Source organism: Amphiura filiformis, chromosome 9, assembly GCF_039555335.1.
Source record: "Amphiura filiformis chromosome 9, Afil_fr2py, whole genome shotgun sequence".
Lineage (NCBI taxonomy): Eukaryota > Metazoa > Echinodermata > Ophiuroidea > Amphilepidida > Amphiuridae > Amphiura > Amphiura filiformis.
The window spans coordinates 33,857,874-33,881,458 of NC_092636.1; the positions used below are offsets into that span (position 1 = coordinate 33,857,874).

The following is a 23,585-nucleotide window of genomic DNA, read 5'->3' on the forward strand; positions in this document are numbered from 1 at the left end:
CTCAACTCACCTTTCCTGTTGCTATGACAACATTTGTGTCTGGGTCATAATATGGCACTAATATGGCAACTGAAGTATCTATTTCCTTGCTTGCTAAACACAATGACAGGTTGTCCGCAGAATACAGGGTAAAACAACGCTGACTTTGTCTGAAAAAACACCAGAAATAAATGATTTAGTAGGAAACATATCAAGATTGTATTGAGTTCTTGGGTCCAGGTTTACATTAGATATGCATTATAAGTACATAGAGATTATAATATGAGTGGAGAGCACAGTTTTTATGGCCATGATTGGACTGACCATTAGGGATAGGTGAAAAAACAACTGATATATATAAACACTGAAAAGATGAGAGTACAATACACTATGCTGTACAAGTAGATATCCTCCCAATTAATACTTGTGTTTTCCTTTGAAGATCATCCAAACACCAGAGAAATCCTAATACAGACAGATAAGGGAGGTTAGACTGTACTTAATGCATTGGTAAATTACAACATGATTGTGAAATATTGCTGGAATCAACATACAGGCAAGATGTAATCTTTTTGTTTTGAGAAATCATCCTTTTCAAAAAGGCTACATCACACATACAAAACTGTGTAGGGAATTTCAACGGACATAAATTATCTATCGTATCCAAATACGGTAGCTCGTTATCCAAATAAGGCAAGTCGTAATAAACAGCGCCGCTCATTATGACGTCATGCGTCTTTGGGAAAATCTGAGCGCTGGGCGAATCAATCGATATCCCGATTGGCAAACATTGACTTCCCATTGCAAACCAATGACGATACCCTTCCTGTGTTGTCTTATCTTGTACATGTGAGCCCAGCACTATATGTTTTGATCAAGATACTTTTTACCCCGGCGAATTTGGACAAATATTACCAAAGTTACAGCAATTTTTTCATCGCTGTTTCGAGTCAGTTTTGCAGCTCGGAACTCGGGATTGCAAAATCTAAGTAAATTAAACTGTCGAAATTTGATTGCTTCCTATCATATAAGGAGGTTTTTTCAGCAATCGGGTATGTTTTTAGCGTAAAGTTGAGAGTCATATTTTACTTTTGGTGCCGAATTCAGCAACAAGCACTACCAGGAAGTGATTAAGCACGATCGATATGCATGGATCAAATGGTTGTTGTGGACGATAATTCAATGGTAAAACGTATGGTGTGCTCCATTGTGCATGTGGGCGAAGCTCATTAGCTATGCAAATGTCAATATCCGCATGCCCAGACTGCCGATCGAAATTATGTACAGTGTCAATGGAGCAGTTTTGTATGTGCATCATGAAGTATTTACCTTGTAAATCCTGATACTAGGAGAAATTGATCATCACACACCCATACAACCCTTCCTCCCCTACTTCCCTCTGGCCCTGGACCTTCCTGTAAGTCAAAATAATTAAAAACATTCACATTTTCAGATGAAAGACAGCAGTTTTTGTTTTGAATATTTTTTTAAATTATAACTTATAAATCTAATATCACCGTCAAGATTCCTTGACTCATTTCCTTTCCAAAAATATATAGTCTCATATACTTCAGACATTAACTTCAGAATTAATGATGCTTTCTCCCAAAGTAAAGTCCCAGATTTGATTGCTATACCCTATTGAGAGCACCAGATGATAGGTGAGAAACAGGCATTATTGGTGAATCCACTCAATCCAGGGAGAGCAGAAGGGTATCTGCCTCCCAGCAAATCTGCAAAATCAGCATGTTTCAGGCAATTTCAGCCTCTCAGCAGTACTTGTGTAATTTGACTATTTTTCAAATCCTCCCCCTCACGAAATGCCTAGGGCTTTTTGTTGTTATGGGTAAAACATTAATTCTTTCCTTTGGGTTTGCTGTGATGCAATCAAATTTATCAAAGTGGAAACCAACTTCTCTTGTTTGATTGATTAGTTGTGGTACAACCAAAGGCAGAATCAGTAATCAATATAAAGTACAATAAAGCAAAACAAATTAAAATAGGTTAACTTACTGAAAGCTTATCACTACTCACTGTCTCTTTCAAAACTCCTTCCAGGAAAGACAAACTCAAACAATATATTATGAGTTATCTTGTTTACACAGTAATTTTACAATGAATTGTACTTACAGCCACTGGAGTTTCAGAATTCCTAGGTTCATATATTCTGATTTTCTGATCTTTGCACACTGTAGCTAGTTTGGTTCCATCTGAGCTCCAGGCACAACCAAAAATCTGTCAAAAAAATTGATTCCATAGCGCCTTGTCATTTCCTGACAAAATGGTTCATGATTCAATGACAGTGTCATGTGTATATGATGGCACCACTAGCATTTGAACCCGCAACCTTCTGGTTCCGAGTCAAAGCCCATACTTCAGGGCCATACTTCAAGCCCTCATTTGGTATCAAATCAAAACATCTTGGTTTGCTTGAAACCCTTCCTTAATCCTTAATTTTATCATTCCTTGCCAATGTTGGGTAATGCTTAATTCCATGAATCAACACTGAGATGAGATAATTAAACATTTTGCTAGGCAAATCCAATAAAAAGAAGAATAAGGGAAGCTATCCAAATCCGCATAAAGGGGGCCAAAGCAATCAACCGTGATGAACGTATCGTCTCTCTCGATCACGTATATGATCCACTGCTCAAAACAAAAACAACATCACTTCCGAGAAATGTCAACAAGCCGTTTCACGGGAAAAGCAGTGGACCAAGACACTTGTGATCAAGCCATCAGCCCAGATGGAGAAAGCTAAAGCAGTGAGTTACTTTTTATTGGATTTGCCTAGCAAAATGTTTAATTATTTAGTCTACAATACTACAAAATGCATCTATTTACTGAACTGAGATGAGAGATTGTTAGGGCATTATAAGAGTGATTAATACAGACACATATATATTTTTTGTTATATAACTCATACAAAGTTTCTTGTCTTTTCCTTGGCCAACTACTATTGATTATTTCTGCTATTTTTAGCAGCCAGCTGCAAAAGGACTATTGCACTCCACATCCGTGCAATATTTATTTTTCCATTGCACAGACGCGGAGCTACCATAGCAACGCTGACAGTCGTACAAGCGTATATCACTCGTTTTCCACCTCAACTCGCCAATTATAAGTGCGGTGTTGCTTCTAAAACAAATATGCATTTAGATATCTTTTAATTTATTTTGTTTTCCTGGTGATTTATAAAATTAAGTAGAAGCAAGGGAACTTGTTTATGAGTTATATAAAACAAATATTGAATGTTTTTATTTGTTCAATGGTAAGAATATTTTCATGAGGTGAAACATGGACTGTTCCATTCAACTCGGCAAAGCCTCATTGAATGGAACAGTCCATATTTCACCTCATGAAAATATTCTTACCATTGAACTAAAAAACATTCAATATTTGTATAATATTTCCAACCATTTTTACCCAGACAGTAAAAAGTAGATCAAAGATAAATTAGGGGGTACACCTACCTGGTCTGTGTGTCCCTGTAGTGTGATCCTATCATCATCATTCCCAGTTGACAAGTCCCATATTTTGACTGTCATATCAAATGATGCAGAGACTAGCACATCCTTGGCATGGGGATGGAACTTAACAAAATATATCTTTTCCATATGTCCTGAAAAAATGAATAACACACATTTGTGGATATCAAAAGAGGAAAGTAGATTAATATAAATGAAAACATAACAGCACCTCATACATTTTGTAACACATGTATTTCATTAAATAGGGAGAATCTGCAGCAATACTGGACAAAATGATCAGTAAATTTTTGTTTTACTTCCAAAATCTTTTGACACTAATGACATTTTATCCATGAACCAACTATAATCCAAATATAAATCTAGCTAAAATGGTCATCCTGCAATACTTAACATATTGTAGCAGCATGTAAGCTGGTATTGGACTCTGTTTTATTGACATAACCTTAAAAAGTTACCTTTTCAGAGTCTGTATAGGGCATCCTCATTCAGCGTTCTTATTGCTGCTGGCCCAGAGGTATACTGCTGTGCAGCTACTTCACATCAGAATCACACAAACAGTACGCACACTGGTACTGCACTGGTACTCTAGAGTAGCCACAGAGTAGCTGGGCAGCAGTGTACCTCTGGGGCAGCATCAATAGGAATCTGGTAGTGTATGGATACTACAATGTATGGATACTTCAATATAAACTTCTTCTTCTCACATATCATGCTGTTACGGAATTGAACCATCATACATCACTGAAATTCTTCATCCATACAATCCACCATGCACAGGCTTTCGATCATATAACATTTTTGACAAATCTTATTGTTGTACAAAAACATCCCAGTCATTGGGGACAGATCATTTGCTATGGCAGCAGGGTTGCCAAACCCGCAATTTGGTAGTCCAATTGGGTGGCTTTTTAAGATTTTTCCTGCGACTTTTGACAATTTCCTATCCCATAGAAACCAATGGTTAAGAACAAATTTGGGCGACTTTTCAGCATAGGCTCCCGCGACTTACGATAGTTTCCTGCTCCATAGAAACCAATGGTAAAGAGAAAAATTGGGTGACTTTTCGATTATTTGACCCGCGATTCGGGCTGAAATCTTTTGGCAACCCTGTATGGCAGCTTGTCGACTGTTGAACTCTCTACCTTCACATATTCATTCTTGTTCTTCACCTTATGAATATTGCTTATGGTCAAGTTCTTGTATATTTATTGCTTATTTTCATATATATGTTGTTGTTTGGTTTCACTGTTCTTTGCTTGAGCTCTTTTTGTAGATTTGTGTTCGATAGAAATCTACATGGGCTATTCCATTTAATATCCACACTACCCCTGTGAAAGATTTTAGAAATATCTTCCACAGGGTGAGTAGGAATTTCAAGTGGAATGAACATATTAGTAGCTCCATTTGAAACCCATCCTCCCTCAATGGAAGATTCAAGGTGAATCTTTCTCAGAGGGTGTATGAAATTCAAATCGAGTTGCCTAGTACATGTATGTTCATTCCATTTGAAATTCATACTCCCCCTGTGAAAAATATTTCCAAATCTTCCACAGGGGGAGTGTGGATTTTAAATGGAATAACCCATTATTAATATTATTATAATATGGGTCAAATCTACGCACCTCTTAAGATCATCTGAGGTTCTGTGAGTGCACCAGTCCATTCACCCTGTGGTATTTGCCAAACTTTAATTTTGGCATCATCGCATGCTACTACAAGTCGATCATCATCAAATGGATCCCAGGCAAAGTCCATTACAGGGCTGCTATTTTCAATGCTGGGAGGGTCGTCCAATTTACCTGGCTTGTTGATCTGTGAATAAATTAGAAATGAGATTGAGATTAAATATCATGAAATTCTCTTTTTATGATGAATACCATGTAATTTGAACTGATATTCTATTCTAAAGTAATTTAGTTGACAATGGTTGGGATTAATCAATAATTATTGACAGAAATTAACAAATTACAAATGATTTCAACACATATTTTAAAAGGAGAAACAACAAGCCCAGCCAGAAATCAACCCAATTATTTGCAAGATCCACTCCTTAACCTATACCAATCTATTCATTCACTCACATCAATAATTGCTATCATACCAGCTGGTCCACCAAGAGGTACTGCCGCCCATTTGCGGTTGGCATGGAAACCATCACACTCCCCAAACGTACTAATACTGACGTTTTTGATGTCATATATCTGTGTGGTTCTTGGCATCAGCGCTGCTTGCATGTGTCGGAACTTGGAGGTTGTTGGTAAAAGAACCTTCTTGAGTGGTTTTGCTGGGGCAGCTTCTGGGGCAGCTGCAGCGGTATCACCACCTGCCTGACTAGTAGGGGGTTTATTGATTAACAGATTTGGTGAGACGTTCTGTGAAGGTTTAGTAGCTGGAGATTGCTGCTGATAAACAAAATATTTGAAGTAACATTTTAATTATGATATGAAAAGCAAAAGAAACTATGTATACTGCTACTGCTTTGAGCACACAAATGTTAACTGCATTAAGCTGCCTGGTACACAAAATGGTTAACCCTTGTGTGGACCAGGCAGTCAATTTTACATTTAGCATGGTATTTGTAGTATGTTTGCAAATAATGTTTAAAATAATAAAAGATAACTGTGGTGTATTGGGCAGAACCTATGTATCATTTTCCTCAAATTAGGAAATAAGCATGATACAAAAGTAAGATGCATTATACATAATTTTTAACACAATAAATAAATAAATAAATGTAGGCATAATTTCCACAGCACCTTTAGAACAATTATCAAAACAAGTGCTTCACATTCATTCCACTGCCACAACAGGATATATCACACCATGTGGCTGCCAACAATAATGGTGCCTGTATGACTACCCCCTAACAGCCCCCCATTTTACACCTGGGTAGAGAGGGACAAGTGAGATAAAATGTCTTGCCCAAGAACACAACATATTGACCCTGACAGGGTTGAAATTTATAACATTGTGAGCATGGGTCAAACACCCTAACTGTTGGGCCGCCATGCTCTTACTTAATATATTTTAGTTTTATAATACAATTTTTACATTCAGTTTACAAACAAACAAACCTTTTGAGCTGAATCAGCTGCTGGTTTCTTTGCTGGTGAATTCTGTACAGGTGACTTCTTTTTAATGGCAGATTTCTTGGCAGGATCAAGGCTTACTGTGGAGACCTAGTCAACAAAATGATGAGATAAAAAACATTGAAAGTCAATAGACCTCTTATTTTTGCAAAACATGGTGAGGAAGGATATAGAATTCAATCATATCTAATTCAATGATATCTTTCACAAGGCATTAAAGATAGTTGGTCCAATTTTTTATGTTCTGTTTTCTATTCGAGGCCTACATAACTATAACAATATGTTTCCAAATTTTGAGTTGTATTGCCTCAGCAGTATTGATATGAGAAGCAAAACATGGCCCAATAACATACTTTCAGCTGTGTTTTAAATACTTATTCAGAAAATGTAACTAGATGGACCGCGGTTCTCGGATGTCGCGGTTTTCGACGCAAAGCGTCGACCGTGATGCCTCCACCAAAGCGAGTGATGTGGCACTCACAAGTTGATACAAGCTTCAAGCCTAAATGTTGACTGTACCCACCAAATTTGCCCATATGACAGTTTTTATCAATTTGACCTCAGATGACCCCTGGTGACCCCAAAATGGCCTTCCAAAAATTTGGCTCTAAATGTTGACGTATACCCACCAAGTTTCATGCCCATAAGATAGATTTTACTAATTTGACCTCAGATGACCCCTGGTGACCCCAAAATGAACTTCCAAAAATTTGGCTCCAAATGTTGACTGTACGCACCAAGTTTCATGCCCATACGACAGTTTTTACTAATTTGACCTCAGGTGACCCCTGGATGACCTCGGATGACCCCGAAATGACATTCCAAAAATTTGGCTCTAAATATTAACTGTACCCACCAAATTTCATGCCCATACGACAGTTTTTACTAATTTGACCTCAGATGACCCCTGGATGACCTCGGATGACACCGAAATGACATTCCAAAAATTTGGCTCTAAATATTAACTGTACCCACCAAATTTCATGCCCATATGACAGTTTTTACTAATTTGACCTCAGATGACCCCTGGGTGACCCTGGATGACCCCAAAATGACCTTCCAAAAATTAGGCTCTAAATGTTTATTGTACCCAACAAGTTTCATGCCCATACAACAGTTTTTACTAATTTGACCTCAGATGACCCCTGGGTGACCCCAGATGACCCCAAAATGACCTTCCAAAAATTTGGCTCTAAATGTTGACCGTACCTACCAGGTTTCATGGCCATATGACTATGTTTGCTAATTTGACCTCAAATGACCCCTGCATGACCTCAGGAGACCTTGACCCACTAACCAATACAAACTTGTTCTGTCTGAGGTCAAGACGCACCCACCCACCAAGTTTGAGGAACGTGTGACCCCTAGTCTCCGAGAAAAGAGGTAAATAAGGAAAATGGGCCCCCTGACCTCAAATGACCTTTAACCTCAGTATATGACCTTGAATCTCACCAACAAAAAAGTAGCCAGAGTTTTTGACCATGACCAGACATGCCAACTTTGAAATCCAGATTTCCGTACTCAGAAGAACAAAAATCCGTATTTTGCACCCTAAAACCGTATTTTTAAAAAATGTACCTTTTGCATACCTGCTAACCCCAGAAACCCCAAAAGTCACATATTGCGAGGGAGCACTTGTGCGACCAAGCACGTAACGGCCGGGGTCCAGGGGCCCACCTTACGAATTTGCAATCAAATTTGGCAATACCAAAGAACCATTCCATCACAGTAATAAATCAATACAGAAAGATGCTTCCTTTACAAGTTATCACTCATTGAAAGTGCTACTTTGCTATACTTTACATGGTAAGCGGCCATCTTAAAGTCGTCATATTTCCTTAATTACATGACTGATCAAGCTGATTGTGGGATATGTGATACACAATTAAAAATTAATTATTAAAAGATTTGGTGGCCTCAGTCAACCTTTGACCTTGTATGTGACCTTTGACCTCGCGAAATTGGGTAAAGTATGTAAACCAAACAAATTGACATATTTCTTGAAACGTTGGGTTTTGTTACTTCTAATGTTGTTACAAGTATGCTTTGTTAAATCTTTCAAGTTCAGAAAATCATTGATCATCATCTGAATCATCATAGTAGGCCTATCAGTCGGTAGGCCTAACATCGGGTTTTGTTCACATTTTCAACAAAAAAAAATTAAACAGTTTAATGCCAATGTCAATTAGAAGACTGTACTGGGTATAGCAGTTATCTATGCATTGTTAAAGAAAAATATTAAAAATATTAAAAATATTAATGTGCCACTGGGTGCACCATTGAGAAAACAAAGTCGGAAAGCCGCAGGCTTATTCTTTTGCGGACCTAAATAGTTAACTAAATACTTCCAGAAGACATAGCATGATGTGTAGCAGTTAGATGAAGATGCTTAATAAAAAATATTTATGTGCATGAAAACCTTTCGGAAACCATCTTGTATAGGCCTATAAATATTTCTTTAATGTGCATGCATCGTGCGAAAGTCGGAAGTAAAAGGAGGTCGGAAACCTTCTTGTAGGCTTATTCTTTTGCACCAATAGAGCTAAATAGTTAAATAAATACCTTCAGAAGACATACATTCACATTAGGTGGCTAATAAAAAATATAAATGTGCATGAAAAATCTGCAAGTCAGAAGAAAATTATTTCGGAAACCATCTTGTATAGGCCTATTAAATATTTCTTTAATGTGCATGCATGGTGCGAAAGTCGGAAGTAAAAGGAGGTTGGAAACCTTCTTGTAGGCTTATCCTTTTGCACCAAAAGAGCTAAATAGTTAACTAAATACCTTCAGAAGACATAGCATTAGGTGGTTAATAAAAAATATTAATGTGCATGAAAAATCTGCAAGTCAGAAGAAAATTATTTCGGAAACCATCTTGTATAGGCCTATTAAATATTTCTTTAATGTGCATGCATGGTGCGAAAGTCGGAAGTAAAAGGAGGTTGGAAACATTCTTGTAGGCTTATTCTTTTGCACCAAAAGAGCTAAATAGTTAACTAAATACCTTCAGAAGACATAGCATTAGGTGGTTAATAAAAAATATTAATGTGCATGAAAAATCTGCAAGTCAGAAGAAAATTATTTCGGAAAGCATATTGTAGGTCTATTATATAATAATTTTTTAATGTGCATGCATGATCGAAAGTCAAGAGAAAAACGATGTAGTCAACCACTTTAACAGACCAAGAAAGTGGTCAAATGATACCAGTAATTCAGTCGGTAGTCTAATCTTGCAACTGTTTATCTTTTTAAGGCACAACATTTTATTATTTTGGTCAAAATTCTGGAATACCGTATTTTTTTGGAGGTGACCGTACTACCGTATTTTTCACGTTTTACCGTACAAAATACGGTAAAACCGTACTAGTTGGCATGTCTGCATGACCCACCTATCCTGAAAATATGAAGTCAATCCGTCCATCCATGCCCGAGATATAGCATCCGGACGGAAAGACGGACGGAAAGACGGAAGGAAGCACGGACATTGCAAAAACAGTACCGGGTATGCCTCGCAGTGGAGGCATAAAAACCGTTACAACATCTTGCTACAGAGTCATGTTAAAACTTGCTCGAGAAGTCTAGCCAAAAATTTGTTTACCGATAGCTTCACATTCCAGGCTAGAGACCACTGCATTCAAAATGTAGTCGGATTCGCTGAAGCATGACACCGTGTAAAGCAATGGAAGTTGAAAAGTAAACACAGCCGATCAAGACAGGTGATCGCATCAAAAATGTTGCTAAAATTACACTTCAGCAAATAGACTGTCCAAAATAGTCAAATCTTGCTCAAAAGATACAGTTGACTCATCGAAATAACTTTCATCCAAATTTCAACATTAACAGAATAAATAACCTCTGGTGCAAAAAACTACACCGCTGTCCGACCAAAAAAACCCTGTCCGACTCGAAGCTAGAGTTCTCGAGTAAGTTAAAACATCAAGCGTGTGGACCGGATTCCAAATGAAACTATCTACAATCTGACCAACACCACTCCATTGGTTGCCAGAGTCAAGATTCATCAACTCAAATTTCTCGGCCATATACTGCGTCTTGGAGATGACAAGCCTGTGAAAGAATATGCCCTTTGTATTCCACCAGATGGGAAGAGGAAACCGGGACGGCCACACACACTGTACTTACAGTATGTCCAGCACCTCCTGGGAGATATTGAAGGGATGCTGCAGTCTAACAAAATTGTTTCGCTTGCCCAAGATCGCAATAGTTGGATAAAGCTTGTAGTCACATGCTCCGCAGCCGACTGATGATGATGATGATGAATTTTTATACATTTGAGTGTATTCTGGTTTCGCAAATCAGAGTTAAATATTTGTTTTCAAGAAATATATTAAACTTTCTGATTGGGCTGTATGTAGAAATTATGCTAATGATATTACCTGGTTATTTGCCCCATCCATCCATTCTTCTGCTGTCATTGCTGCCTCATCACTTTGGGTATCGGGAAACAAATCATCAGGAAAACCACGTAAATTCTACACATTATAAAAACAAAATAAATTTGTTATCATTTTGACAAAAAGTATAATGAGAAAATATAGTGATTTTTAGCTACCACATTATTCTGAATTTGTATAAGAAGGTAAAATTGAGAACAAGCTGCAACAGGTTAATATGATTGGTAAACATGCATTTATACTTTGATTAGTTCTAAATAGGTAGGCCTTATTACATCGCAGATTATCATTATTGTTTATTCTGAGAATTTTCTTACGACATCTCAAAAAGAAGTATCAAGAATTATGAATTCATGCCCTATGCGTTGTCTGCTTTCCGTTATATAGAACATATAGGTCTACCACATCACTTTTAAAGTGAGAAAACTTTCAAGCGTAAAAGACTAACAATTCCTGTCTATTTGGTACTAATTAAAGTATAGTAATATACCTCACAGTGAGCATTTTACGACACAAGAGGCTATTTAACACTAACAATTACATGATTTTGTTTTGTTGATTACAACATGCAAGTTTATGCTAATTAATTTTATCACATGCATGAAATTTTCTTTGTCTACTCAAATTTCCAAACATCTGGACAGTCCCTATTTTTAAATAATGTGAAAACAAAACCAGTCTGAATTCAAATCTGGACATCAGCAGGTGAGCAGTAACATATAATAATAATAATAATAATAATAACATTACCAAGAAATAGTTATATACAGGGTTCGATTTTTCAGGGAGGCCACCAAAGCCATCACCTGGCCTTTTTCAGTTTTGGCCTTGGTGCTCCAGATCTTTCTCTAGTGATCAAGGCATTCTTCATCACTTGTTGGCCTTGGTGCCATTCTTTGTCCTTGCCCAGTGGCCTTGAAAATGGGTGGCCTAGTTATATATGACTTACCTTTCTTGGTACAATGTAAGGGATTGGTATAACAGCATTCTGGGATAGTTGTAAAAGTCTGTTGACCTCACATGACATGACATCTAATGCCCTCTTTGGTACCATAGCCATGCCTTTATGCTGGTATTCACATACACTCTGCATACCTGCCAGAAAGGTATTTAAACCAGTACCCTTGAATTGAAACAACTTGATATAATACAACACAACAAAATGGTACTCGTGATTAAAATGAATGTCTCTACCCATCTATATTATATAATTCTGCAAGGACCCTTCACACTCTGCTATTTACAGAGTAAACATATAAGTGGGGTTCTGATTTGCTAATTGAATCACATCATCATCACATCGGTACCTCATTTGCTGAACAAGCTGCATAGTATAGCATGACCCAGACATTACCTAGTTATTTTTAAGTTATAATCAGGAAGAGTGGTTATAATGAAAGACAGAGATAAAAAGACTAATTCGCGTCTGAAATTCTGACAACTAGACAGAAAATGCCGTACTGCGCAGGTCAGTACCCAATCACTGCGCGCCTTTGCCCTGACGTCAAACACAATTTAGTTTTTTTTTATCTCTGTCAGGCAGTACGAAAAGACTTTGCCGAATAGTTTAGGTAAGAAAACTTCTATTGCAATTAAGATTGTTTCACAAAACATTGCCAATGTAGAATGTTTTTTCTAAATTTAGCAAAGTGATCAGGGTACCCCTGTTGGTGTGTGCAATAAATTTGTGACCAGATTGTATTATATAATCTATATTGAATGCTGATCTTAATCTTAAACATATCAAATCTGTAAATGAACACCCAAATTTACCTTGTGTAAGATATGGTGAGTTTTCAGTTAACTCTACATACGATATAAATGAATCTCCCTGAAATGACAAAGACAAGTTGACAAAATTAAACATCTTTTTTTCCTGATGAAAGCATGATATTTTTGAGGTTTTAATTTGGAACAGGTTTGTGATTTCTTGTATTGTGATTACATACAGTTACACATTAAAGGTACAAAATATATCCCGCTAAACAGCACAATGCAGAAGTTGAAGTGCTCTTAATTTCACAATGGCCACTATGCATGAATAATAAAGGATTAGAATATGTTTAACAATGGCAATCAAGTTATCAACATATTGTAACAAGTGCAAAAACTGTTTTTCTGCAGCTTTTCTGCAGCTGATCTCCAGGTATGAACGAATGAAGTATGTATGTTGCAATCATTCAACTTTAATACTTAATGAAATGGATAGGTTTTCCAAGAAGGTACACCACTGTTCTCAAAAGAAAATACACCATTCTCAAATAATCAGATCCGGTATGTGCAAAGTTGCACCAATCTAAATGCTTTATTAAATTACAACACTACATTTTTTAAACATTGAAATTGATTCTCCATTGAACTTACTTTTCCTGCTAAAAGCACCATGTTTGTGTCAGGATCAAAAAATGGCATTATAACTCTGTAAAACAAAACAAAACAAAAAAACACAACATTCAAGTTAATCCTTAATGTTGACTGGACTTTTGTATTTGAATAAAACAACAAGAAAGTAGTGTACACTTGCATGCTAATGTCATCTTTAGACACTACAATTACAAAATGTTAAGAGTTAAATCAATCTATTCATTTAACTTTACTACATGTTTTCTGCTTGACTATGTTTAATATTGACACAAAAAACTTACCCAGTAGAGTTTCCAAGTCCTGAAGTTGTTAATGCAGACTTGAAATTACGGCTATCCCACACACAGACTTGCCTTTCTCTACTCTATAATAACAAAAGGACAAAAAATTGCTTGTTATTTCAACAGGTTGTTTGCAATGGAGTGTTATGTATGAAAGTAAACAGGTGGAATTTAATTTGCCATTTACCATTTAGTTTTTAGATGTGTATGAGTGTAGAATCAACCATGGGCTCTCTGCAGTATTATGTACAATAGACCACAAGGCCATAACAAGAAACACAGCTACACAGTGCCACCAAATCTGTATGAGAAAATTTCCCATACATCAACCTCTTACCTATAGGCAAAATAACCAATTCTTGATCACAAGAGAATGTACCTTCTGCGTCAGTGTACTTTTCGTAGAATAACATGATCGCGCAACCTACATGACCAAACCCTGACCTTGCCTAGCAACGACTGCGAGATTGGTCAATTCTCAAAAGCTTTGTTTGCACCGTAAGTGCCGGTCTTTGTGTTGTACGCTCCACGCAAATACCTCTGCGTACCCAAGTTGGCTCTCATGATTGAGAATTATATATTTTGCCTATAGTCTATAAAATCTACAAAGTCTATAGGATGACAATTGCCCTTCTTCCAACCCAGAAAATTCTGCAGGGGGCACTACTTAGTTTGAATATGATAGACCTATACATGTCAACTTAATTCTGGTACAGGTACATCGTAATACTAGACTACAAGTCAGCAAACATACCATTTTTGCTTACTAACCATGCTAAATCCTGTTGAGAGTATCTTGTCTGCATTCCCCAGCCAGCACACCCGAGAATCCTTCACATTGCCATGCCCATTGGTTTCCTACAAGGAAGCAAGTCACACAATATGGAAAACATGAAAGAATACAAATTCAAAGAACTACCTTTACTTGATAAACTGTCTCCAAACTAAAAGCTAGGTTTTGTCAAAAATCAAAATATCTACAAATCTGATAACTTTACAAAGGGCTTGTGATAAAGTTGCCAGTCTAATCCAAATCTAGCTGTCCCATTATAATAAAGACTAGTAGAATTTCAAATCTTTTTAAATCATAGAGAGAAATCTAAGTCAAAAAGAGATCCTGGTGGAAACACACGTAACACATATTTACACAAACTTACGGCTGCAGAAGCTTTCTGTCTTGGATCTAGAATCCTTAGCTTTTTATCTTTGCCAGTTGTTGCTAAAAGACTACCATCCATCTTCCAGCTGATGCCTTGAAGTTGATCCCCATGAATGTCTGCCATTGCTGAAATATGAATACAAGATAATAACAAATAAGAGAAGCACCACAATTATATTTAAAATCACCTCAATTAAGTCATAGTTTCTTCCTACTTACAGTGACAAGAACAAAGTAGAACCCTGAACCCAAATGAACATTTCTAAATTTTAAAATGAACTGATATCAATTTATACTATTTTTTCAATTATTCCACTTAATACTGGATATGTGTGTGTGTGTAGTTCCTAAATATATCAAGATAATAACACAATTTCTCAGAAATCAAACACTATGATTTTAAACTCATTCATCTGGCTTTTTAAAATATAAAATATATCTTATATATCTTTCGATACCATGGTCAGAAAAACTCATTCTCCACACGTTGAGGCAAAATTTTGAGCCACAAATGGAGTAAACATTTTCCTTACTTGAAACGAGCTTAGCAGTGTGATAACAGTGCTAGCTGCTACTCATATCTCAAGCATGTTTTCCAATCGAGGCCAGCTGGGCCTCGATTTCATCTTGGTTTGCAAGAATCAAAATCCATCATAGTCGCTGCACTTACTGTATGATACTATAAAATGAGAGAAGTTGATTCTCGCAACCGAATCTTACGAGAATCATTATGAGAATCGATTCTGTAATTCTCGTCGAAATCTAGGCCCTGGCCAGGAAGGATCATCGAAATTTCATCAAGAATTAGATTTAGCAGGGCAATATTCAATAAAATCAAACTGAAATGAACTGTTCAATCATATCATACCTATTCTTTCACTTCCATTGTTAACATCAAATAGTTTAACAGTCTTGCCAACAGAAACAGCTAGAATGTTGTCAGCTGCAGGGTGGAAAAGCACATTTTCTACACGTCTTTCTTGGCTTGGGAGACTCAGTAATGGGCTGGATAGATTGTCTGTCTCCCCTCCTTCTGGTATATCCCAAATCTTGATCTGATGAAGAACAGAATGTTTGAAGGTTGAAAATGATATCAAGTTGTGTATAAATGTTACATGCATGTACAATTGTAGTAGGACACTAAGCAGTTATCAGGTAAACACATGAGAAATACTTGCTTTAAAAAGGGATGTGTCCAACATTCTAGCTATGGATGATGCAAAGGACAGACCTAAACAAAAACCCAATTTATTGAGGAATATTTAGTTTTTGCTTTGACTGTCTGTACAGTCCACCCTGGTACCCTTTGTACCCATAAATAGAATTGGAATTTGGAGGTTTCACAAAGTAAATGTAATATCTGCTCCATCTCTATATAATTAGAATTGCATGTTGTTGACCAGTTTGAAATTCCAACACATCATCAATTCATTTGCTCCTCTATTTAGTTTACGGGAAGACAGAAAAAGAAACATAACTTACTGCCTTATCACTGGAGCATGTAGCAAGCAGGTAATCATTGAATGGAGAGAAATCCAAATCAGTTACTAGCTCTGTGTGTGCATGAAGTTTAGGTAAAGCGGTACCAACACGCCCAGTCTTATCAAGGGGTGCAACACCAAGGCAACTTCCTCCTGTGTAACAAATCATACATGGTAACCATAATATTTTTAAGTTGTTATTTTGCTGTTGTTTAAATTTCTTATATTCATATTATCAGTGAAATATTTTCAAGACTAATACACAAAAGAAACAAAATGCCATGAAATTAAGCAATAATTGACATACATTGTTGTGTTGAAGCACGAACTGCACAAGCTGTGTTTAGTGTGTGATATCGACATACATGTAACCAAAACAAACATGTGCCTCAAGAAACCAAGGAGAATTATTGCAGAGGTGCACTATTTTGCCCTCCAAGAGCCACACACAGACAAGGCAGTAGCCAGTCTCTCCTAATCTAATCTAGATGTGTGTGACACAAAGCAACTTTCAAAATAAACCTGAAAAGATCAGTGATTTAAAACACAAAAACATACATATAATCAGTATTAGGCAAAAAAAAAAGATTGTTTGCTTGTCCTCCACAACTTTTTCAGAATTGGATCGGTCGGTCAGGATAAAGGTCATAGCCAAAACATGACTGTAAACAGCCCAAATAGTTGTGAATTGGGATATTTCTCTACTGTATACCACTTCATTCATGTTTTCAAAACAGTTTAGAAGTGTGTAGAAACTGTAAAAAAAAACCTTTTCAGGATGCCAAAAATGTTGAAAGAAAAAAACATCTTTTTCTGGAATTTCCAGTTTTTCCAGATTAGGGCCGGTCGAGGACAAGCAAACAATCTTTTTTTTTTTGCCTTATCACACAATACCCTCTGCTTATTTTCATTAATCTCACCAACTTACCTCCTGCGTCTATATTAAATGCCATCAATGCATTACTAGCTTTGATATGATTACCACATGACTGTGGAGATCCACTGCTAATGTCACATAGCCAACCCTGTAGAAAATACAAGTAACATTCATTTTAAATCAGAAATAGATACTTTTTTTCTGGTTATAGAAATGAACCTCACTCAAATACAAGAAACTTAATTACCTAATCAGTGTATCAAATTCAGACATTCCAAAGGTGAACTAATTGAATAAAAAAAATATTACAAAATTTCCCATGATTAAATTAAAGTTCAAGATTTTGGCTCCATTTCACACTACAAGAATACTGAAATGAGTTTCATTACGACTCTAAATTCTCAGCATAATGTAAATGTATACTCACCTCTCGTTTAGGAAATTGTGGTGCAGCATTCTTGAATTTTGAGGTCTTGAATCGATATGCCATTATGAAAGTCTTTCTGATGAGTTTGCTGTGTACAACAATAAACATTTTATTATAAATTATAATCTATTTTAATTGAGGAATAAAATAACAGAGGTACGTCATCATAACAAAGTCAACACAAACTGGTTGGAAAGAAAAAGAGCACGGTATACCAACTTGATGTGGGGTAACAAGAAAAATACAGAGTAGACAGTACATCAGGGGTAGCGTTAACCCCCGATCGGGGGTGAATGACCCCCTAAATTAAAAAAATATTAATTTTTCACCCTCTATATTGGGAATATGTGCAAGCTCGGGGGTGAACTCTGACCCTCTACTTTTGAACCTTACTCCTACCCCTGACTACACAGCAAAATATTTTTCACCCCCAAGATTTAATTTTCACCCCATGTATTTGGATTTTCTGCAAGCTCTGGAGTGAAAAACACGGGAAAACAACCCCCGACTTTCGGACCTTAATGCTACCCCTGCAGTACATGTACGTGGGGAGGGGGGGACAAAACAAGTTGAGACACAGCTTATTTAGCTCTGAGTCTGTTGTCTTGTTTGCTACTGAGTTCGTTCAATATACTTGCCGGAAGTACATTTTTGACTTAAATTTGTTGTTAAACTACAGCATGTAGTTTTTGTTGCTTGCTTTTTATATTTTGTTGTCTGTCCCTGAAGAAGAGCAGTTTATCTGCTCGAAACATCAGTTGTTTTTTGTCTGTTTGATTTTATTTGTCTGCTATGTGCACAGTGATTTTCATCGCTTCTAGTGTACTCTTGTACTGTTTTCCTGATGCCTCTGTGGGCCTTGGATTTGGCCATTTTTGGCCATCAAACTTTGCTTGTTTTTGTGCCTACATTGATTGTGTTGGTGTACTTGTAAGTGCACAGTGATTTTTTTCATCACTTGTTCTAGTGTACTTTTGTATTGCCATTGACCAAAGTTGTTTTTGCAGGTCCAGCACTTCTGTGAGCCTTGGAACTGGTAATCGAACTTTACCTATTTCTAATGCCTACATTTGCATACCCCCCCCACATCAAGTTGGTGTACCTTGTTCTTTTTCTTTCCAGTTGTTTATATTCAAGGTATCCTATTGTATTGATCCTATGTGTTTTGTGTCTTCGTCAATTGGATTCCCCATTACCCACTTTTTTTACAATCTGGTTGGTTGTTTTTTGTCTGTTTGCCCTCTTCCCTCCATAGCAAAGTCAAGGTTCTGCTCCTCAGACCCCACACATGAAACATGTAGCCTACGGACACTCCCACTTGCAGCCAGTGTGTTATTTTAGGACATGTTATTTTATGCAAGTATGTATTATGTATTTTGATTTATTTTGTTTGACCCCTGAGCCAAAATGGAAAACAGTGTTGATCACTGAGCTTTATACTCTGGGGGAAAAATAAAATACAAATGAAGAAGTAGGCAGCCTTTCGTAACTTCCAATTTAAGTGCTAATTTTTTTCCATACCGGTACCAAAAAGTGGGGAATTTTCAAGTTTATATGTACCCCTGTAAAATAACAATCTAACTTCCGAAAGAAAAGTTGATTAAAAAAAAGAAGCAGCAATTGCTGACAGTGAAGCCCTTAATTTTTTTAATTTTTACTTTTTGCACAATTGTAATGCCCAATGTTGAACTAAAACATCTTAAGACTACATGTAACCCTGAAGTGCAGTTTCGAATGATGTGTGCTAACCAAATCCTGCGGGGTATTTATATACACACGCACACATACAGAAGCATACCGTACATCCATACGTTCTGCGTAAACACATCAATTCAAATCTACATTGTATGCTGCGAAATCCAACATGCTGTTACTCTTATTCTTAACTTACATGTAAGAAGACACACACTGTATCAAAATTAAGAAAAAAAAGACTAAAATATTCCAAAAGTTACAATAAAATGGTAAAATAATGACTTCTTTCTGCAAATTACTTTCTGATAATAATAGTGATGCGAGCGGGCGACAGGACACTAAAATTAGCTTTGCCTCATCTGTTTGGGACAAGTTCCAATAATTGAAACTCCCGACTCCCCCGTGGCATGAGGTCGGTGATCGTGTGCGTGAGACCCGAGGGGTCCCAGGGTCAATTTCCAGGGGTGCCAAGTGAAATCTTTCTTCATCTTCTCTCCTTTTTCGTTCCTTCTCTGCCTTCCGATAGCAAAAAAGCATGTTCCTTGTTAGGGTTTAAATTAAAAGAATGCGCGCACGGCGCGGAAAATTTTTGAATCACCAGCCCTTAATAATTCTATAACCCCTTAGTTTGGGTGTTAAAAAATTATAACCCCCCTATATTTGGTCTAAAAATTCTATGACTCCCCTCTTTCGAAGAAAATGACAGCCCCATTACTCCTAGTACAAGGAACTTATACGTTGTCCTCATTCACAAACTGATACTATCTGTCCAACGTATAAGGCTAAGACCGTACTGCAGAGTGCTGAAGGAATATTACACAGTCATGACAGTCAAGAATAGGCTCCGTCACCCGTTGTTTGGGATCCCTCAGTCTCCCAAAACATCAAAACACCTAAAGCGATGCACATATGCATATACTAGGTATGCCAGGCAAACCTTAATTAAAGCCTTAATGTACGATCTTTTTTCAGAATTTACCTTTATTTTTTTCAACAGGGTTCAAATTTCGGCTGTATCGCATAGCAGTTTGCTCCTTATTTTGAAGTAACTGCTACCCAATTTTGCATTTGTATAGCACTTTTTATAGTGCTTTAGTATGGAAGTATCCTGATTATGATGAATTAGCCAAAAATTGATACGCATATTTTTTAAACGAATTCGAACCCTGTTTTTCAAACCCGATTTTTTGGCATATTTGTAATACTTACACATGTTCTAACTTAAATCTATGAGCAAACTGTCAAATTCGCCCTATGTGTAGTAAAACGGGATGATTTTCTGTTGGTCCGACATAAAATCATAATTTTTTTGATTATGATTTTATGTCGGCCACGATCGCAAACCGTAGTCTCCTACAATTCTAGTTTGTTACGCCCTCCACATGTGGAGGAGCATAACCAAACTGGCAGCGTGAGGAGACTAACTCTGAGCCCCGCACTCGCTGTCCTAATCCAAATAAGGCGAGATGTTTGAGTGATAGAGGTGAAGTTTATGATGTTGTTTCTTTGCAAATTCCCAATGTTTTTCAAGCGTCCAAATGTATTGGGAACTTTCATAATGATTGCATATTATCATTTTGGAAGAAAAAAAGAAAAATCTAAAAATTTAAAAAGATCGTACCTTAAGGCTTTAACACATTTGCTAATCAGCCAAATTCGCCTAGAACACAATACCGGTACATATTTACATAGAATTTAACAGGTAGGTCAAGGAAACCTACATAAATATGCTGTCTATACCTCACTTGACCCAAATATATGAATTTTTATGGTGATGAGACACATGGAATTTTAGAGGGGTTTTGATAGCAGTTCCACATAGAAAAGCTGAGCAACTATCATCAAAAGACTAAGATCTAGAAACACCACCGAAATGCTGTTTTGTTAGAAATCTTTTTGATGAAAGTCAATCTTTGATAAGATGTAACTTTGCTACGGAAAGTGCTATGACAAAAAGGTTTTCAGTTTTGGCTTTCTTTACTCAAGGGCTTTAATTTGATACTAGGCGGTTACCCGTATTTCGCGGTTCTCGGCTGTTATGGTTATTGGCTTTTGCAGATCTCAAAATTAGGATGTGTCCTTTGGCTGGGATCACTGTCCTCACATTTGAGCTCAATAGCAGCTTTTTGCAAATTTGACCTGACTTTCGCTCTCAATTTGAAATTTGACACTGTTGTGCAGAACTATCTCATTTTGGAAAATGGATCTCATTTTGAAAATCATCTCAAATTGGATAGAATTGAGACCCAATTTGAGAATGAATTTGAGTACCAATATGAGATCCATAATCACCCAATTGGTGCTTAATACATTGGTGCTACCAAATGTTTGTCATTTCATGGTCAAAGAAGTTGGGGATCATCAAAATTGTATTTTTGACAGAGCAAGGCCTAATTACTCCAATTTAATAGCTGAAGTAGTATTGGGAATTTTGTGCTTGCAGATCAGGTTTCTCTGCCAAGAAGACAAGGTCAATTATACTATGAAACATATCTTATTATTGATAGGCCTACATACTTCAAATGTATGTATCCCACTTTAAATATCAGGGTTTTGCTTCAGTTTTTACTGCATGAATTATTTCCACATTACTTATAGCTGTTGTTCTTTTAATTTTTTGGAGCAAACAACCTGAAACCAACTATCCTCTTGGAATTTATAAGTCCTTTGTTACTGATTGAGTTTGCAATTTTCCAAGCGAATTTTATGAGTATTCAGATTTTAATTTTGTGAGATATTCTGATGTTTGAAAGAATTTGAAAAACATTCTCTTGATTTGTTTGGCTTTGGAAAGGAACAAGAAAAACATCTTCAGATCAACTTTACCATATGGTCACCTTGTGTACATACTCAAAAGACCATGAACAGCAATTAAACCCATACTTGACCATGAGAAGTCTAGACATTGGTTCCATACAGTATCATACTCATCAACTATAATAGTTAGCAACTTAGCACCCAATAAAACCTAATTGGGTGGATTATATCTCAATTTGTCACTCAAATTGGATCTCATATTGATTTTAAATTGCTTCTCAAATCTATTCAATTTGAGACGATTACAAATATGAGATCTATTTTCCAAAATGAGATACTTTTGAATATCAGTGTGACCTGACCTTTGACCATGAATGACCTAACAAACACAAATTATCTGTGCTTCCTTGGCCAAAGTTACACCCACCCACCAAGTTTGATGAGCTCCATGAGCAATTTGAATTTTTTATGTTTTTTGACCTATGACCTCTCAACCGTAGACTGTCTTCCATCATATTACGCACACAAAGTTTTGTCAACTTGCCTAGAAAAAGAAATTTTGCCAAATTTAATCTCTGTGCAATCCTATGCAATTCCCACATCACATCGTTATCGGCGATCGTCTGAAGTTTGGTTGGTTCTCACAAGCGTCATGCACATGCACAGCTAAAATAATTGACTGGGAATCGGTGATCATTGAAACGTCAACCATTTCAAAATACGCAATGACAGTAAACTTAATGGCGAGCGGTCTGAATTTTGAGCCATACAAGTTATGAAGTTTACATGGTGAACTAAGCTATTACTCCCTTATAGTGGGAATTCCAATTGAATGAACGCAGCTGTCAATACTCAATAAGCGTGACAAATTTTTCCATACACGTTTACGTTTACGTTGAATACTCAGCAGGATCCATCAGATTGGACATTAAGCCAAGGGTGACTAATGATGATCAGGTGCAGTGCAGACATATAGGTGAAACTTGCAAACAAAACCTGAAGAACCAAGGGTGCTGGTCATGAAGACTCTCATCTGGTGCGCTGAACTACAGTAGAAGGTGCAAGTAAAAACTGGATTCCTGCTTACAGGCTTGATGATACGCCATCCCTGAAAGCCTCCAAGGTTGCAGATTGCAGATTGGACGGCGACGGGAGGGAGTTCCAGAGTTGGACTGTTCTGGGGAAGAATGAACTTCCGTGAGAGCTGGGTGCGACTGGTGATAGTGCAAAGTTTGGATGGGTTGTAGGATCTGGTGACAGTTGGAGTCATTGGAGACAGATAGATGGCAGGGTTGATAGCAACTATGTTGTGTTGGATCTTGTATAACATAACCAGGCTTGCAGCATCTCTTCTCCACTCCAGGGATTTCCAGCTCAGATCTTGCAGCATGGAGGTGACACTGTCTCTACGTTGGTAGCGTTGGAGAACAAACCTGGCTGCGGGCGTTGGATGGATTCAACCTTTGTGATGTCTTTCTTGTGGTGGGGGCTCCAGACTGTGCTGCAATACTCCAGGTGAGGTCTTACCAGGCCAAAATATGCTTGCTCCTGTATCCTCTGTGAACTTGAT

General features: G+C 37.1%; 1 protein-coding gene across 1 annotated transcript in view; it reads right to left on the minus strand.

The window, feature by feature from the left end:
* LOC140160905 (coronin-7-like) overlaps positions 1–23,585 on the minus strand; it is a 45,303-nt gene that overhangs the window by 11,685 nt on the left and 10,033 nt on the right. Inside the window, exons 2-19 of the mRNA XM_072184237.1 lie at positions 17,564–17,651; positions 17,188–17,284; positions 16,261–16,412; positions 15,647–15,833; positions 14,777–14,904; positions 14,391–14,477; positions 13,620–13,702; positions 13,339–13,393; positions 12,748–12,805; positions 11,924–12,069; positions 10,957–11,052; positions 6,545–6,649; positions 5,552–5,869; positions 5,093–5,282; positions 3,453–3,601; positions 2,110–2,214; positions 1,309–1,394; positions 11–149 (exon numbers count right to left, since the gene is read on the minus strand). Coding sequence (XP_072040338.1) covers positions 11–149; positions 1,309–1,394; positions 2,110–2,214; positions 3,453–3,601; positions 5,093–5,282; positions 5,552–5,869; positions 6,545–6,649; positions 10,957–11,052; positions 11,924–12,069; positions 12,748–12,805; positions 13,339–13,393; positions 13,620–13,702; positions 14,391–14,477; positions 14,777–14,904; positions 15,647–15,833; positions 16,261–16,412; positions 17,188–17,284; positions 17,564–17,626 — 2,244 coding nt within the window. The 5' untranslated portion in view covers positions 17,627–17,651. The remainder of the gene's footprint in view (positions 1–10; positions 150–1,308; positions 1,395–2,109; positions 2,215–3,452; positions 3,602–5,092; positions 5,283–5,551; positions 5,870–6,544; positions 6,650–10,956; positions 11,053–11,923; positions 12,070–12,747; positions 12,806–13,338; positions 13,394–13,619; positions 13,703–14,390; positions 14,478–14,776; positions 14,905–15,646; positions 15,834–16,260; positions 16,413–17,187; positions 17,285–17,563; positions 17,652–23,585) is intronic.